This window comes from Mesocricetus auratus, unplaced genomic scaffold, assembly GCF_017639785.1.
Source record: "Mesocricetus auratus isolate SY011 unplaced genomic scaffold, BCM_Maur_2.0 Super-Scaffold_100027, whole genome shotgun sequence".
Classification (NCBI taxonomy): domain Eukaryota; kingdom Metazoa; phylum Chordata; class Mammalia; order Rodentia; family Cricetidae; genus Mesocricetus; species Mesocricetus auratus.
Window position 1 is genome coordinate 14,912,393 of NW_024429208.1, and position 13,013 is coordinate 14,925,405.

The 13,013-nt window shown below is 38.7% G+C and overlaps 2 protein-coding genes across 8 annotated transcripts in view; one reads left to right on the forward strand and one right to left on the reverse strand.

Moving 5' to 3' along the window:
• Nucleotides 1-10,058, forward strand: part of Phyhipl (phytanoyl-CoA 2-hydroxylase interacting protein like) — a 40,005-nt gene extending 29,947 nt beyond the window's left edge. For all 3 annotated transcript variants that reach the window (XM_040732053.1, XM_040732052.1, XM_040732054.1), the window contains 2 exons: nt 2,581-2,698; nt 9,009-10,058. In XM_040732053.1, the coding sequence (XP_040587987.1) occupies nt 2,581-2,698; nt 9,009-9,543 (653 nt within the window). In that variant the 3' untranslated portion in view covers nt 9,544-10,058. The remainder of the gene's footprint in view (nt 1-2,580; nt 2,699-9,008) is intronic.
• The window catches only part of Fam13c (family with sequence similarity 13 member C), a 104,505-nt gene continuing 101,535 nt past the window's right edge, over nt 10,044-13,013 (reverse strand). For all 5 annotated transcript variants that reach the window (XM_005070785.4, XM_005070786.4, XM_005070787.4 and 2 more), the window contains one exon: nt 10,044-11,534. In XM_005070785.4, coding sequence (XP_005070842.1) covers nt 11,411-11,534 — 124 coding nt within the window. In that variant the 3' untranslated portion in view covers nt 10,044-11,410. The remainder of the gene's footprint in view (nt 11,535-13,013) is intronic.

Sequence of the window (13,013 nt, forward strand, 5' to 3'; positions counted from 1 at the left end):
ACTACTGTCCTGTCTATGCATCATTGCTTCACTAAAAACCTTCCTAAGCAGCCATTTGCCTGGAGAAACCTGATATGGAGAGCCCATCCTCTGATGGGACCCCATATCCCATTTGAATGTTCCAGTATTTTCATGGAAGTGCTGACTTTCTTTCCTTCTGTCCATCTGTTCACTCAGTCACAAAGGGTGTATTTATTGAGTGTCCTTGAACAATTTTGTCATCCTCTCCTTTTGTAGATTAGGATGGGACTTTTTGCTTCCTCTTTACCTGGATGACTTTTCCCTAATTTAAAAAAAAAACCAATTTGGAGAAGGCTAGGGAGATAGCTCAGATGGTAAATGGCTCACCTTGCATGCAAGTGGACCTGACTTGAATCCCAGACCCATTTTAAAAAGCCAGGAGTGGTGGTTTGTAATCCTGGCTGTGGAATGGCAAAGGCAGGCAGATCTCTGGAACTCTGTACACAAGCAGCCTAGCTTTTTGGAAAACATTAGGTCAGTGAAAGACCGTGTTTCAAAAAATAAGGTGAATGGCACTTGACACTTGAGGTGAACTCTGCCCCCACACTGTGGACATACATGCACTCAGATCCATAAAAAAGACTTTAACATGAAAGCCTGTAGAAAAGTTCTAGAAAACAATTCGCCCATCTGTTTCTAGGTTGCTTAGCAACTCTCCCATCTGTGGCAATCTTCAGATAAGACCCAGCCCCTTCTTACATGGCCACACACTTGCGTTCTTTTAGATGTAGCTCATGATTAGCTACTACTTATCCTGGTAACTGTAAACCCTAAGGGCATGTAAAGTGGCTGAAATTCCGTCTGATTGTGGTTTGATCTTCATGCCTCTTTGTTTATTTTATGATTAAGCTGCTAAGAATGCTAAGACTCTTGACTGCTAAAATTTTCAGTATTTGAGAATAAGGTAAAAAGTTTCTTGCAAGTACGATATTTTTTTGATATTTCTCTATATCTCATGGATTATAAGATCCACCATTTTAATGTACCATAAAGAAAAATGCCAGTGTTTTATCTTACTGAATTTATTGATAGACAGTATCAGAGATGTTAAAATGTAAATAAACATTTTAGGATAGATTAAGTATGATAATGATAGTTCAGTAACCAGCAATGAACAACAAAAGATGCCTGTGTTGTATTAACAGCAAGCATAGGACTCTCCTCTGGAGATAACTGTTCTGTGTTTGCTGTGCCATGTTGGAATTACTAGTCCTCTCTGGAATCCACCTCACGTTCAGTCCTTTTCCTGAATCCTTTATTTTTCTAACACCAGGGAGGTTTTATTTAAGTCAGACAGACAGACATGTTGTCCTTTGATTTTGTGCTGTTGGCTGAGCATCCATAGTCCGAAAGTCTAAATTGTAATGCTCTGAAATCTGAACCTTTTAGAATATGTATATATAAGTGCCTGCACAAATATCTGTACTTTGGTGGTGGGGAGTAGGGAGAGAAAGGAGCATTAGTCCACTATAACGAGTTGTGAGCTCTATGCTGCTCACATGTGGGTGCTGGGAATTGAACCAAGTTCTCTCTGAAAGAGCACCAAGTGTTCTTAAGTGCTGTACCATCTCTTCGGCCCCTGAAATTTGAAACTTTGAGCACTGATAAAAGTGCCCAGAGTATTTTAAACTTTGGAGCAGTTTTGATTTTTTTAAATCATAAAACCATTAAAATATATGCAAACATTCTAAACTCCCCAAACTCAAAATCTGAAACACTTCTGGTCTCAAGCATTGCTGGTAAGTGGAATCTACCTGGAGTACATGCATTTTTCTGGATAATTACACCAAACAATATCCTGGTAGCTTCCCACTCAAAGAAGCTACATAATTTTTCTGCCAGAACCTACTTTGTACTAAAGAAAGGTCTGAAATACCATGACTCTTCTAGCTTAAAGAAGACCTTTGGTGGTTCTAACACACACACACACACGCACGCACGCACACTTGCTTGGATTCATAAACTGCCATGTGAATGCATTTTTCTACATCTGGTAATAAAAGGAAGTAAAAGCATGTTTTCATAGAGCAATCTCTCTATTGCTTTCTCATTTTTCCTACAGCTCATAACATTTGTGGGGGGTTACGAGGTAAATGACAAGTGCCAGCTTTTAATTGTTCTGCACTATTTCTCTATAAATTACTTTACCCTTGCCCTTTTTTGTTTTCATAGTTAAAAGAAGAACTTGCTTTTCATGTTTATCATGTGATCCAGGACCATTTCATCTAAGCTTTATCTATGCCCTTGAGTCTGAATTCTAAGAAAGCTGTTTTGAGTCAGTTGTCTTTCTGTAGACCTAGCACTGTGCAAGGTATCAGTTGCTTCAGGGTCTTCAATTTGAAAGATTGAAAAATACAAGAATATTCTAAGAAAAACCATGAACCACAACAAAAATGTTTATGTAGAAATAAAAATAAACCAAAGACAACGAATCATTTCTTTATATCATCCCACTACAAGTTGAATCTCTAAAGATGTATTTTAATAATCCCTGATTTATAAAGCATGTAGCTGGCACTTTTGGTATCATAGTCCTTAATAGACTTTAAAATTTTTCAGATTACTCAAAAGTTCATCTAACACAGCTGCTGGAGAAGGCTGATGTGATCGCAGGACGCATGCTCAAGTTCTCGGTTTTCTATCGGAACCAGCACAAAGAGTATTTTGACTATGTTAGGTAAGACTCACTATATTTATGTGTTTGGGTATCTTGACTACATGTATGCCTGTATACCACATTCTTGCACAGGCCAGAGAGGGTGTTGGGTCACCTGGAACTTGAGTTAAGGATGGTTGTGGGTCATCACGTGAACTGGGAATCAAACTGAATTCTCTGGAATTGCAGCAAGCATTCTAATCTGCTGAGCCATCTCTCTAGCCCAGAGAGACAAAGGCTTTTAAAATGGCATGTTGCCATGGTTCTGAACTTTTACAAACAAATCCAATTATCTTTTTGTTTTGTTCTCTTTTAAAACCTTAGGCTGGGTGTGGTGGCTAAGCATTATAGTACTAACATTTGAGAGGATGAGGCAGGAGGATCACCCTGTGTTCTAGCTCAGTTTAGGTTACAGCCAAGAGACCCATATCAAAACAAAAACAAAATAAATAGGAACCTTAACCACTTTAGAGTTATAAAGGATTTATAACTTGAAAAGACTATATATGAAAATAAGAACATTTGGGTGTTTTTTTTCTTAATTTTTGCATACCTTTCTAATTTCTCTGACTGAAATCAAAGTCATGTTTCCAAATAAGCTCCAAGTTGTGGCAAATGCAAAAGGAGTCATAGAGAAAGAAATGTGTTCTAGAAGAAGTTTGCAGTAGTCACTTTCTTCACCACTAAGGTCATGTACCTGAGAAGAAGCAACCTGTGAGGAATGTTTGTGCCCTACTGCGTCCAGGGAGACAAAGTAAGCAGGCAGCTCAGTGCTGCTTAGAGCACCAGGCATCTTGGGAGATCGCGGCCTGAAGTGCTAGGCTTTACCCTCAGGGCCTACCCCAACGACTTCTTCCACCAGCAAAGCACCACTTAGCAAAAGGTCTGCCACTTGTTCAAACAGCACTACCAGCTGGACACCAAATGTTCAACCATGTGAACCTGGGGGATATTTTCTAGCTGGACAAAAGCCAAGTGCTTTGCTGTGCCGGGTATTTGTATATATTTTGATGACAAGAGAACATGTCTGCCTTTTGTTTGAATATCTTATAAATTCAAATTTTAGTCTGTTATTCCCCGAAATGGCCTAAAGTCTGTATAATTTCTGATGGATGCCATTCACCTAATTTAAACTGAATGACAAATTATTGTGCTTATCAGCTGTTAATTCAGAATGACTAGTACATTCAGCAAGAAAAGCTTTTGTATTTTTAAACATAAAATTTGAAAGCCAAAAAATGTCCACAATTGCTACCACCTCCAATACGAAACACATCAACGGAATATAGTGTTCGATCTTTGCTGTAGGTTCAGGCTCCTGGGATCCTGCCAATGACTGCCAAGTGTGGCCACTGGGGGTCAGTATTTCTCTAGGATGTTTTGAGTCTTCCATGGGAAGAGCCTTTCCATAACTGTAACATTTGTTTAATTTGTTCTCAGAAATGTTTCCAAAAGTACAAAAAGGTAAAAGCAGAGCACCTGGAAATGGATAAAGTAATTGTACATATGATATGATTTAATTTCAACCCATCAGCATGGATGATGTTCATACCAACAACAAAATTTACTTTTGTTTTAATTCCAAAAATAGCAGCAGTAAAACCCATGTAAATTATATCTTGAAGAATTACATACAAATACAGTTACTAAGGCATGGGTAGACATAAATATTTTTAAAAGTTTTATTAAAAAAATAAAAGAAGCCCCTTTTCAGCCGGAGCTGGAGCTCTAGTAGAGTGTTTGCCAGGCATGCGGTGGTGGAGGTTCAAACCCAAGACCACAAGAAACACTTCTGTCTCCTACCCAGTGAACTTTAGTAAAGCCGTTTACTCCCATGGATATTGATTTGCATTTCAGTTGATAAACTGTCATCTAGATACATTTCCTTGATTAGAATCCCTTTAAAATGTTATCTTCAGAATGCTTGATTGGCTGTGAAGAATCTTAAAATTACCTGATAATCTTTACAAATCATTATAACTGAAAAAGTTGTGGATAAGTTCTGACTCAGTCCATGAGGGCAGAACTAACTTTGGCCTCTTGTGAAAATTGACATTAAAATGAGCATGCCCTTACTTTGAATGAAAATCTCCTACAGCCTTGCCCTTGTTCGTGTTCACTAGTTAGCCTGGGTGTTTCTTTACCTGATTGCAGTTTCAAGACTGCCCTGCGATTGGCAGACCACTGTAGGAATTCCTCTACTTTTGCTACCAAACCATTTGTCCTCATAGTTGGTGTTCTGTCACTGAGTAGGACGCATTTCAAAGCTTCAAGTTCTGATTGTGCTTCCTACTTTTATTGTTTCATAGAACTGTACTCGTAGGTTTATGTAGGATAAGTACCTGGGGTTTATGTATCAGAATGAAACAGGGTTTAGAAATTTTGAAGAGGCAAAATGAAATTATATATGAAGGCTTTCCTAGTCCTCCTCCAAGTATAATATAAAAACCTGAAATTTTTATGTAAACTACAAGACTATAAAATGAAAGCTAGAAAGTGGAAATTAGCTCAACTAAAAACCCTGACAGAAATACAAGGTTAAAGTCCCTGTTGTGCTGGACTGTTTGCTAGACAAGCAGGCAACCTAGAAATGACAATGGCATAGATCACAAACACAGAAGGCCTGGTCCCTTTATCTAAAGAACAAGGAAAAAATTGCCACAAATTCAGAAACCTTGGACAGTAAACATCCAGTTTCAGCCAAAACCATGGTGGGTGTGTGGAACTCATCGTCACATGCTACCCACAAAGGCCACGCTGCCTTTTCACCCTTGTAATTAGGCTCTACTTGATCTCCTACTAGAGTATCAAGAATGCTGACTTACTGAGTCAGGAGCCTGGACTTCCTCCCACTGATTATATGGAGTGGGGCTTACAGTTCTGTGCTATGAAGACAACCGGACAGCAATAATCATTTGTCCCAGCTAGATTGTGTTGGCTGAGTGCAGTTGGAACTAGAATTCCCACCTTAATGTTAATGGATACCTAAAGAAGAATTTAGATATCTATCCTTATCTAATAATAATAATAATAATAATAAACCTTTCACTTAGTATATAGTCAGAAGGGCTACTGAAATTCTAGATTGAAATCATACCCAGTGTCTCACAGTAGCCCAGATTTCCAATTAAATTCACTCATGTCAAGAATCAGTAAGCACAGAGTCTGGATAAGGAAGGAATATCGAAGACAACATTAAGATTACAAATCTAACTAGGAACTGATGAGGCACCATAGAAAATACACATAGAAAACTGTTTTGACAAGCAATTGAAAACATACTGGAAACAAAAGTAAAATGTATAAAGCGACATGGGACATGAGGAACAAATGTCTTTAGAGCTGATTAAACACAATATGTGAGGCAAAATAACAGTAGAAATATAAAATAGCAATGGATGGGCTGAAGCAGGACAAGAAGAAAAAATACCAATAAGCTTGAAGAGCAAATAGAAACTATCCAAACTGAAAAACACATGGAACATAAAAATAGTCAGAAAACCATGAATATGTAGGACCACAGAATCTAAGGTTCGGGTTGTCAGAGATCCAGAAAGGACAGGAGGGTGGAGCTGAGACTCCCAGAGCTGGAATAGTTCCAGATTTAGCAAACAGCGTATGCCACTGATTTTTAGCTGAGAAATCTCCAAATGGTATATAAACTGAAGAAATTTATATCAAGGTACGTCAGAAACTCCTGAAAACTAAATGAAAAATAAGTTTCAGATGGTAAGAAAGCAAGTTGGAGAAAATACAGTCTTTGTTCCTGGACAGCCCACTGTTGTTACGTGGCCTCCCTGTGTCCTGGCGTTTCCTTGAATCTACATTTTCAATAAGCTCTACTGGACAGTTGTCAGGTGGTGAATTCTGAGGCCTATTGCTGTCCTAAGGATGGTGGCAGGTCCTCAGCGTGCCTTGCTGTCTCTCAGCCTCTGAGAAGCGTGGTGATGGTAAACAACCTTCCTTACCAGAGTACTACCTTGGACTTTCATGTTCTTAAATATGCTGGTAGGCACCCAGAAGAACTGGAAAATTGTGGAGAGAACTCAATGAGACTTCCATTCACAAAAGTGTAAGCAGAGTTGAGCTACTAAGACACTAAAGCAACCAGTTAATACCAAGACGCAGTATTTCTCTTCTGAGAACAGAAGGGACTCCAGCACAGAAACCAGCCTTGCTGCAGCACAGAGTCCCTGACACATGAGGGCATCAGGAAGACACTCAAGGCTCACCTTCTCTGTGCCCTAGATCTGCTGGTGCTACACACTGCTAGGACAGAAAGAGATGGGAGTGTCAAGGGAATGGATGGGAGAGTCTCAGACCACAGAGAAAGCAACAAAGATGGGAGGCGGATGCGGGCCAAATGAGAGTAGCTGGCACTGTCACACGCTGCAAGGGGTAGCCTGAGAAGCAGCCCGTGTCTAGTTAAAGTGGCCAAAACATAAGCTCCAAACACTTACCCTGGTCTAGGTGGGGAGCACAAGTTCTTACTTTTAATTACTTTTTTGTTTGGTTGGTTTTTTGAGACAGGGTTTCTCTGTGTAGCTTTGGAGCCTGTCCTGGTGCTTGCTCTGTAGACGAGGCTGGTCTCTAACTCACAGAGATCCACCTGCTTCTGCCTCCTGAGTGCTGGGATTAAAGGTGTGTGCCACCAACGCCCTGCTTTAATTACTTTTAAATAGCAAGAAATAAAACTATATAGGCTCCCAAGGCAGAAAGAGATGAAGCATGAAAATCTGTCTTTTGTGTCTTCTCTCTACTCTTAATTTAAAAGCATATTGGGATTCCTTCCATGGCTTTTGCTATACAATTGTTTCTGAAAGGGTTAGGTTCTCTTTTTACCTTAATAGTTTTAAATTTTTACATTTAAAATACATACTCCAACAGGTTGTTTTCAACTGTCTGTCTTCTGTACTATAAATGAACCATCACTTGATCTGTGGGTCTTCTATAGCCAGCAGTCTATAATGAACATTCTTCTGTTATGACAATTGATATATACTGTGTAATAATAACCAATACAGTAGAAAATCTGTCTTCAGCCAGGTGTGGTGTCGTGCCAGCACGTGGGAGGCTGAATTGGGAAATTCTGAGTTTGAGGCCACCTGAGGCTTCAAACTGAAACCTTGTCCTAAAAAAACAATCTACCTCTTCAAAAGAATTAATCCCATTTGTTCACTTCTGAAACTGCTAGGACATGAATATTCACTTAGTCATATCTCCTAAACCTTACAGGCTTTCTTTGTTCTATTGTTTCGTTGGCTGAAAGTCCTGCTAGGTTCAGAAATTCTATCCTCGTGTGTCTTGACAACTTGGCATTTTATTTAAGTATTTTACACCAATGCTTCTGATTGGTTCTATTTTATGATTCTTTATATCCTTGGAAAATCTGTCTGCTATGCCCTGAAGTTGTTTTCCTAGTTGCCTTGTATTTTTATCTAGATTCTCATTTTGAATTGTTTACCAAGTATTTCATATATTATGGATTGTTTTTTTCCTTTGGAGTTGTTCTATTTCATTTTTCTTGGTCTGTGACCTGGTGAAATGTTAAAATTCTATGAAATATCTACTGTGAGAACAGTTTTCATTCAGTATCATTCAGATGGCATGTTGAATTTCAGTTAGTCTGTATGCTTTTGAGTTTGATCACAGTAGTGTAGTGTAGTCTCTGATTTGTCTTTTAATGATGTCCCTGGTATCAGTGGTCTAGGCTGCTGTGGTTCATAAGGCAGTTGTGTGAATTCATAGACAGTGTCCCTGGACTCCACAGTCTAGCACTGACAGTACTGGAACTTGTTGAGTGAACAGTCACAAGGTACCTCAGAAGGACAGACTCCAAGAGTTGTCATAGCAGCTGCTATCTTCAAACCACTGAATGCGAAGGAGACATTCCTGAGATCTCTGAGGAGGAATGCGAGCGATGCCTAGGTCAATGGCAGTAGCCCAGTTCCGGAGTCAGAGGATGGACCTTCCTTGGTAGACAGCACACATTTAAACCAAGTTCTGCTTAGCAGTGTTCAGATATTCACTACTTCAGTAGTTTTCTTTTTAGGAAAGTCACTTATGAAACCCATTAAGTACAAATGGAGCTAGTCTCACCTGTACGATTTCTAATGCAATTCAGTTTTTCAGTCCAGGAAATTTATTGTATTGTTAAAGAACTCCGAAGGCCATGATAAGTAGTATCAAAAGATATATTGCCATTGGTCTGGTGATAGCCTGGCTACCCAAGCCTTTAACAGTGGGTAGTAATTTCTGTGTTATTCCAATCTGTAAATCAGTAAATTTGCAACTATTGTCCTGAGCAGTGGCTATTTCCTTTCTGTTGTAGAGAACACCATGGGAATGCTATGCAGCCTTCTGTCAAGGATAACAGTGGCAGCCATGGCTCACCCATCAGTGGAAAATTAGAAGGCATCTTCTTCAGCTGCAGCACTGAGTTCAATACAGGGAAGCCACCCCAGGATTCACCGTATGGAAGATACAGGTTTGAGATTGCAGCAGAAAAACTTTTCAACCCCAATACTAACTTATACTTTGGGGACTTCTACTGTATGTACACTGCTTATCATTATGTGATTCTTGTCATTGCCCCTGTGGGATCACCAGGAGATGAATTTTGTAAGCAGCGCCTTCCTCAACTAAATTCCAAGGATAATAAGTTTTTGACCTGTACAGAAGAAGATGGGGTGCTGGTGTACCACCACGCCCAGGATGTCATTTTAGAAGTCATTTACACTGACCCTGTGGCTCTTTCTCTGGGCACGGTAGCAGAAATCACTGGTCATCAGCTCATGAGTTTGTCTACTGCAAACGCAAAGAAAGATCCCAGCTGCAAAACCTGTAACATCAGTGTTGGACGTTAACGCCACTTGCGTATTCTCCCTACCCTGTCTTCCCATAGGAGCATTGCCCTCTGTTGTTCATTTTCCTCAGCAGATGTCCCACTGAAGCATGCATATGCCGCTGTCACCAAAAGCAAACTATATCATTCAGAGCCTTTCCGTGTCTCCTCTTGCCCACCCTGTCCACCTCCAATGATGTCCCCAAGTTGTCCTGACACTTTGTTTGCCTAGATGCTGCAATGCTTTTATGTTTCCTTTATGCCAAACATAACAAGACAGTTATATAGACCGCTTTAGCAACGTACAAAATAATGGCTTATAAATGGTGTTTAAATATGCATCCATTTTAATCTACTGAATAAATATTGGGATAATTCCAAACCGCATGAAAGGGTGTAATTGCAGCATGAGTTAAATCTTAAAGCCTAGAATTGTCAACACTTCCACCTTGTTGTTTGACAGTGTTATTTATGTTATTTATATTAGCTAACAAAACAGTTACTGTGCTTCAACATAATAAATATAATAGAAAAATATTTTATTTGTATGTTGTATAAAATATTTACAATCATATAGAATATAGTTACATTTTAATAGCAATTGTATACATCTCACGAAACCATTTCCCTTATCAAAGATGTAATTTGTAAACCTTAAATAGTTGTGTATCTCTGTCCTGCTACCAGTAGATGACTCCAATTAAACAAATTTATCAAGGCCATTACTCTGATTCATAGAAGATTTAAAACATAAGGTGAATACAGAGAAAACAATATGCCTCTGATTTAGTCCGCTTCTGGAACCAGTATTTTTTTCTGCCTAAGCAATATAAAAAAATGAGTTCCTTCAACACCATGCTTAAAAATTACAGAAAACAAATATGAACAAAGTTGAAGATGAGAAAATGTCTTACTTGATTTTACAAAAAACAAAACCAATAAATGTGTTTTAAATGAATGGAGAAAAAAGTAAGATACACTAAATAAAGCAAATAAAAGGTGTCTTGGTGATTTCCAAGCTCTTCACCCTGCTCAGAATGAATGCAACTCACAAGAAATTTGTTTCACTTTATGAAGTACAGACCTTGAAACATTAAGAAAGATGCATATTCCCAATGGAAAAACAGTTATATAATCTTAGTGTAGGAAACAAGAAAATTAGCAATAATACTATGGTCACTGGGTTATTAGACTGCAGACACACCTATCCAAAATACCTATTTTAAATTTTAATATTTTATTTTAATATAAACATTTGTCAGTTATAGACAAAGATAATTCACAAAGTACATGCCATCCAAATGAACTTTGGTAACCAGAAATGTAAATTTTCAAATAACAGATAAAATAATGCACTATTTTCATGTAGAAATAAGAAATCAGTGACACAGTCGAGTGTATTTTAGAGTGTTTACAATGCCTACAGACTTACAGGACAAGGTAGCGAACGTGTCTCACTTAAATTACCTTCTTGCCAGCTGTTTTCCTCCCTGGACAAAGAGCAGAAGTCTTTGTCTCACCAATTAATTTAAACCCTGCTCTTTTCCATACATCAGTGAAGTCGATCTTTGGCCACTAGTAACCTTCCCTAGCAGGTAGTCTGCCTATATGTTAATTTAGGTTTGACAAGATAGTAAATTTGTTTAAACAATTACATTTTACTGTGGATTTCAGTTTGGTGTGGAGCAAGCTGAATGTTAGACCCAATAATACCTATCAATTCCCTAATTAAATCCCCTTCTCGTGTATATTACACTAGCTCTTCCTTTGTAAAAACAGCTAATACTATCTCTAAAGTGCTTAGTTTTCAGTACATCAAAACTACTTAGCAAGAACAGTAGAGGAAAATAAATGACTTTATCTTGGGTGGAAGTGATCAGAGCCAAACCTCAAATAGTTTTAGCCACATCCTGCTTGCTGATGAGGACCTCCAGTAGTCTCAGTTTGGCTTTTATGTGCTTGTATTCATAATACTCATCTGCCATTGGCATCCTGTCTTCCTTCTGTGGACTTCTGCAGACAAGAAGACACAACTATTAGTAGATACATGAGCCATGTCATTAAAGGTCCTTTTATAACAGACAGGGGAGTGTGGCTTCTTTCCATCCCTTCAGCCTCAACCTGTTCTCCACGTCTCTAGTAACAATACCCTTTTGCCAATGTGTTTTGCAAATGTGAGGTCCCCTACTCATGCACAGAACAATGGTGCAGGTGAAGATGTAAAGAAAAAGAGGTTAGAGCCTCCCTCTGAGGAATCCCTTCTCTACTCATCCTCCTCCTTGTCAGAGCTCCATGCCTGTGCACAATGCTCAGTCCTTACCGTAAAAATTAAAAATAGCATCCTGAAAATACTACTGACATCTGATTAGTGATAAAAACTTTCCAGGGGCCATCTTAAAAGCTTGACATGTTCTCAAGTTTTTCTTGTAGTTAAACCTGTTTCTGCTGATGTGTAGTAGAACTGCTGAGCTTCTCCTTGACAGATCTAATCTGTGAGTCTCAATGAGGGCCAGTGAGACTGCTCGGTGGGTAAAGGTGCCTGCTACCAACCAAACCTGATGACCTGCATTTGATCCTTAGGATCCACATGGTGGAAGGAGAGAGCCAACCCCAAGTTGTCCTCTGGCCTCCATACGTAGGAATACATTCATAGTTTAAATTGCAATAGCTTTCTTTCTGCACACTATTTCAAAGACTGCGCATGCACCAATACATAGACTTTGGTATAGTCTACTGTGTGTTCTTGTTCTATTATCATGAATGTTTACAGTGTTTCTAAATATATAGAAAATCCATTCAAATGATCGTTTTAGCTTTATAAATGATTAAATATTAACAGTAACGGTCTTAGGGAAGTAAGATTAGAGTCCTTGCCATTCAACTGTTTGAGTTTAGCTTTAACATATGAGCATTTTCTTATTAGATGACGTATCACCACAAGAGGGCACATTACTTCACACAGAGCAAGCAAGCAGACATATCTAAAGTAGTTTAGGGACTGTAACTAGAGTAAAACAAGCTCTTCCTTGAGTGCAGTAAGTCATGAATGAGTTGCAATCGTGTTCTTCTGCATACTCATTCTTAGATATATACTGATGCATAGATTTTTACATACACACAATCAATAACTGTTACCAAGAGCAGGCAGAACATGTTGCCATGTTGCAAAAAAAGCATGCCAAATTCTACTACTGTAGATCCTATAGAAAGGACTGCCAGCACACTGGAACCTCTCATACTCTAATGCAGACTCCTGTTTCAAATGGGTAAAATTTAATTTCCTCAGGGAATTCAAAGTAATGAAAAGACTAAATGTGAAAACTTATTTTTCATGCTCTGACTATTGGGATTTGAAATCCCGAAACCAACTCAAATATTTCCCCAAATGAAAGATTCCAACTGAATAATTTAAAAAGTAACTTTAATGTAAGTCAGAGATGTACTCAAGCACCTCGTCACCATATTACTTTGTTGAGCTACAAGGTTCTCACC